The sequence below is a fragment of the Mus pahari genome, chromosome 1 (assembly GCF_900095145.1).
Source record: "Mus pahari chromosome 1, PAHARI_EIJ_v1.1, whole genome shotgun sequence".
Lineage (NCBI taxonomy): Eukaryota > Metazoa > Chordata > Mammalia > Rodentia > Muridae > Mus > Mus pahari.
Window position 1 is genome coordinate 8,207,075 of NC_034590.1, and position 4,821 is coordinate 8,211,895.

The 4,821-nt window shown below is 48.5% G+C and overlaps 1 protein-coding gene across 1 annotated transcript in view; it reads right to left on the bottom strand.

Moving 5' to 3' along the window:
- Positions 1-4,821, bottom strand: part of Wdr88 (WD repeat domain 88) — a 39,096-nt gene that overhangs the window by 11,422 nt on the left and 22,853 nt on the right. The window contains exons 7-8 of the mRNA XM_021213422.2: positions 4,411-4,598; positions 90-172 (exon numbers count right to left, since the gene is read on the bottom strand). Of these exons, the coding sequence (XP_021069081.2) occupies positions 90-172; positions 4,411-4,598 (271 nt within the window). The remainder of the gene's footprint in view (positions 1-89; positions 173-4,410; positions 4,599-4,821) is intronic.

The window sequence follows — 4,821 nt, forward strand, 5'->3', positions numbered from 1 at the left end:
CACACACACACACACACCACACACACACACACACACACCACCACCACCCACACAAAGTTAGATTTATTATGTTGGACAGACACTTGTACCTTCAATGCCAACTTCCGGTAGCCACCTCCTACGTCCCAAATAGCCACAGTCTTGTCAAATCCACCAGAAATGAGAAAAGAGCCTGAAAAACAAAGGGGGAGTGGCTGCAGAGTCCTCCCTTCCTCTACCAAGAGCTCCCTCCCCTCTATGGTAAGGCTGACGGTGACATCTGTGAGGCACTGCCGTGGCTTATGCTGAAGACACTGGGACACGTTCCTGGTGTGGCTCAAGGATGCCCTGTAACTTTCAGTTTTTCAAAGTCGACTTTTAATGATGGTTCTTAAATGCTTTAACCTCCCTTTTAGCCCACCACCCACCAGAGGTAGTGGGAAAGAAAGGATACGGGGAGTGGACATGTTTAGAAATGGTTCTCTGGAGCAACTCCTGTCTGTGTTGTCTGGGAATCAGCAGTTTGGTTCACAGCTCAGCAGCGGCAGCTCAAACTACTCACAAACACGTCACAGACACACCAGCAGTCCAGTTTGATAGTGTCGGGATAGCAAACAGGAATCAGCAACGGTGGCACTACCTAGCAGAGACAGCCAGGCCTCAGCTGGAGGGACCAAGAGCAATGACAGAAGTTCTCAGCTATGCCTCTCTCCATGACGTGAAGCCCAGTGAAGCCCAGCAAACATTGCACATTTAGCTCTATAAGCAAGCCAAGCTCAGCCTCCATCACCGTCCGTCGAGTCCTTGCTATACTCCAAATATCACAGGTCTGGTCTCAGCACATGAGTGTCTCAGCTGACATCACTCTGTCAATCAGCCCGAGGCCAATGAAGAGGCAGGAAACTGCTGCAGCACACCACCACACTTTTTTTGGCGCATTTTTCTCTAGTGAGTTCCGACAAATGCAGCTCAGCTACTACGCAGTGTAAGGCGGACCCGTAGATACATACGCGTTGTTGGCAAAGCATCCTTCATCACGTGTCCTTTCACGTGCTTGCTTTAGCAGAACATCCTTTTTCTCCTGGGTCTGCTTCCGTGGAACGTTCCTTCATGAGTCTGCGCTCACCTTAGACATGGTGCTGAACGCTTATAATTCCAGTACTTAGGGGATGGAGGCAGCAGGATGACAAGACTAAGGCCAACCAGGCTTCCAGGGCAGGTCTTATTCTGTTAACTATTGCACTTATGTGCATGTGTGTGTACACGTACATCCGGGCACTCAGTGACAAAGGACAATTTTTGAGAATCCATTCTTTCCTCCACCATATGGGCCCACTAGGGACTGAACTCGGGTCATCATACTTGGCAGTACGCCTCCTTACCCACTGAGCCCTCTCAATGTGAACACAACCCAAACCCGAGGAGAAGACAAAACAAAGCAACAATAACAAAGCAAGCAACCAAACAAAAATCTAGAGAGCTAGGGAGGTGGCTCAGTGTTTGGAGCCCTTGCCTTGGAAGCCTGAGGGCTGGAGTTCAGATCCCCAGAAACCTACACAAGTGCTGGACTCATGAGTCAGCCGGCTTGACATTCCAGCCCCAGACGATGAAGACAGGAGATTCTCCCAGAAGAAGCTGGCTGGCAAGACTAACGTGATCTGTGAGCTCTGGGTTTGATTGAGAGTCCCTGTCTCAACAACTGAGACAAGAGAGTAGTGGAGGGTAATTCCTGAAATCAGACTCAGGCACCCACAGGTGTATGCACCCACATGAGAAATGGAAGGGCAGTCTCAAATAATCTGGACCCTCAAGATCTCTCAAACACTAGACCACCAACCAGGCAGCACACATCAGCTGATATGAGGCCCCCAACACACATACAGCAGAGGACTGCTGGGTCTGTGTTCATACAGAGATGATGCACCTAACCCTCAAGAGACTGGAGGCCCCCGGGAATTTAGAGGTCAGATAGGGTGGGGGGGTGGGGACATCCTCATGGAGACAGGTGGGTGGGGAGGAGGTGTGGGATGTGGAACAGTAGGAGGGTGAATAGGGGAGGGAAATAATATATGGAGTGTAAAAAAATTAAAAAATAAAAATAAATAAATAAATGAAAAAAGAAAGAAAAATGAAATGAGAACAACAAACAAACAAATAAACAAACAAACCCCAGCGTCTCTAGTCACAACGTTTTCATCAATACATCAATACACTCTTTCTATGTGAAGGCATCCTGTCTAACTTCAATTGTTGAGTACCAGTGTGGAACCATTGGAACCAATGACACTGTATCTCAGGCCTCAGTGGTGCTCATTGTGAGCTGTGCTTTCTCTATTTGGCAGAGCACAGTGCTCCTGCCCTTAGAGGCAGTGCTACAGACAGCACCGGTCTGCTTGTTTATCAGCTCATTTATTTATTTATTTACTTTTGGATCTGTAAAGATGTATTCCTTTTTATTTATATGAATACACTGCAGCTGTCTTCAGACACACCAGAAGAGGGCATCGGATCCCATTACAGGTGGTTGTGAGCCACCATGTGGTTGCTGGGATTTGAACTCAGGACCTCTGGAAGAGCAGTCAGTGCTCTTAACCACTGAGCCATCTCTCCAGCCCTTTGTTTAACTGTTTAAACAGTAAGAAATATCACCAACAGTGCATGAGTGTGGAACTGGAGAAGATGGTTTGCTGCTCTTGCAGAGGACCTGGGTTTGGTTCTCAGCACCTGTATAAGGCAGCTCACAACTGCCTGTAACGGCAGCTCCAGAGGATCTGATACCTCTGGCCTCCATAGGTGCAGGTATACCACCAAACAGGGTGTTTTGCTTTTGGAAGCAAGGTTGTGGATCACAAATGATCCACTTGTCCCTCCCTCTGCATGCACCAACATATACTAAAGTTGGAGCAATGAAAAGAAGATTAGCATGCCCCCTGCTAATAAACAAAGAAACAAACACATATAAACAACAGAGCATGCTTCCTGGAGCATGGAGCAGGAAAGGTGTTCAGAAAGCCCTTAACAGTTCTTAAGACAGGACATTGATCATGTGTGTAATGGCTGGGGAGGCCTGTGTCTTTCACACATATACAAGGCAAACCCTCTTTTCAGTAGAATCAGTGTGTGTGTGTGTGTGTGTGTGTGTGTGTGTGTGTGTATTGTAGTGCATGTGTATGCATATATTTGGCTCCTGAATAGCTACTTCCCTCAAAGAGTCCTACCACACCTTCATTACTGACGAAGGGAAGTCTTCCTGCTGTCGGCCACTTCCCTTAGCAGCAGCATCCTAACTTCCTCTGGTTCAAAGAGTACCAACTCTCAACTCCAACTCTGCAGGCATAGCTGAGAACTTCTGTCATTGCTCTTGGTCCCTCCAGCTGAGGCCTGGCTGTCTCTGCTAGGTAGTGCCACCGTTGCTGATTCCTGTTTGCTATCCCGACACTATCAAACTGGACTGCTGGTGTGTCTGTGACGTGTTTGTGAGTAGTTTGAGCTGCCGCTGCTGAGCTGTGAACCAAACTGCTGATTCCCAGACAACACAATCCTTGCCTATCACAGCCTTTCATCCGCGGAGATATGACCACCTCAGAGGTGGGCATGTGTCCCAGGCTGAGCCAATGAGAGCTGTCCCTGGGACTTGGTGTTGACATCACCAGGCAGAAATTCCCTTTTCCTTGAGAATTGCCAATGGCCAGAACCAGACTGCCTGGGAAGCACACTAGGCCATCCTTGCCTAGAAGTGGGGAAAGTCGTTTGGAGGAGAAGCAGAAGGGCGTGGAAAGCTGGCTCAGGTGTGCAAGACCTTGGTGGGAAGGGGTGTTTTAAGCATCCTTCAGGAGATCCTGTACGGTATTCAGGATTAAAGCTTTACAGAACTGCAGACACTGGAAAGTATTTCCTTTAAGGTAGTGGATTCTTGATATTTATGTGCGCGTGCTGGAGCTTATTACGATACAGAATCTTGCAGGCCCTTTCAAAGATTCAAATTCTGTTGGTCTTGTGTGAGAGTAAGACGGCAAAATGGTTTAAAGACCACACTTTGAGAAATACCATTTTAAGACAATCTGAATAAATATTTTACACACACTCAAAAAAAATTTTTTTAAGTTTCTTTTGTGGTTTAAGCCGCATCGAGCTGGATTTCCTGCCACTGGAAAGCATGTGTCCATGAATCCCCCTCTTGGTTTGGTGCACGAGGGGGTGGGTAGCACAAGATGGGAGGGGGCATCACCCTTCCTGCCGGGATCATGTAGAGTCATCTCTTTTCTGCACCCAGAAAGTCCACACAGATTCTGCCTTCCAGCATCTGTGTGGCAAATGACGGTGACTGTGGCTTCACGGTGGGACACATTTGTGATCCCAGCACTCGGGATGGAACACATAAAAGAAGGGAGAGGGGAAGGGAGGGGATCCTTGTGCATGCTTGTCACTCACTGTCTCTGGCAATGCAGCAGGAACTCACACAGCCCTCGTGGCCCTTCATCAGAGTCACACAGGCTCCGCGGTTTCGAAACTCCCCCGTGTGGACATTCCAGATTTTTATGTTTTTATCCCAGGAGCTGGTACACAAGAAGTGGCCACTGGAGGTGAAACAGCAGTCTGAGATGGCGTTGAAATGCGCCCTGAAACACAGATGGGGTGCATGCTAACATGCCATTCCAGGGAGACCCCAGAACGCTCCTGATAGGACCCCGGATGGAGAGGGGATGCCACTTCCCATGTGGGCGTGGCTATCATTCCTCTCCTCACGAAGTTCCTTGGTCCAGCTGGGGCTTTCAGACTGAGCCTCACTCAGCCTCTCTCTCTCTCTCTCTCTCTCTCTCTCTCTCTCTCTCTCTCTCTCTC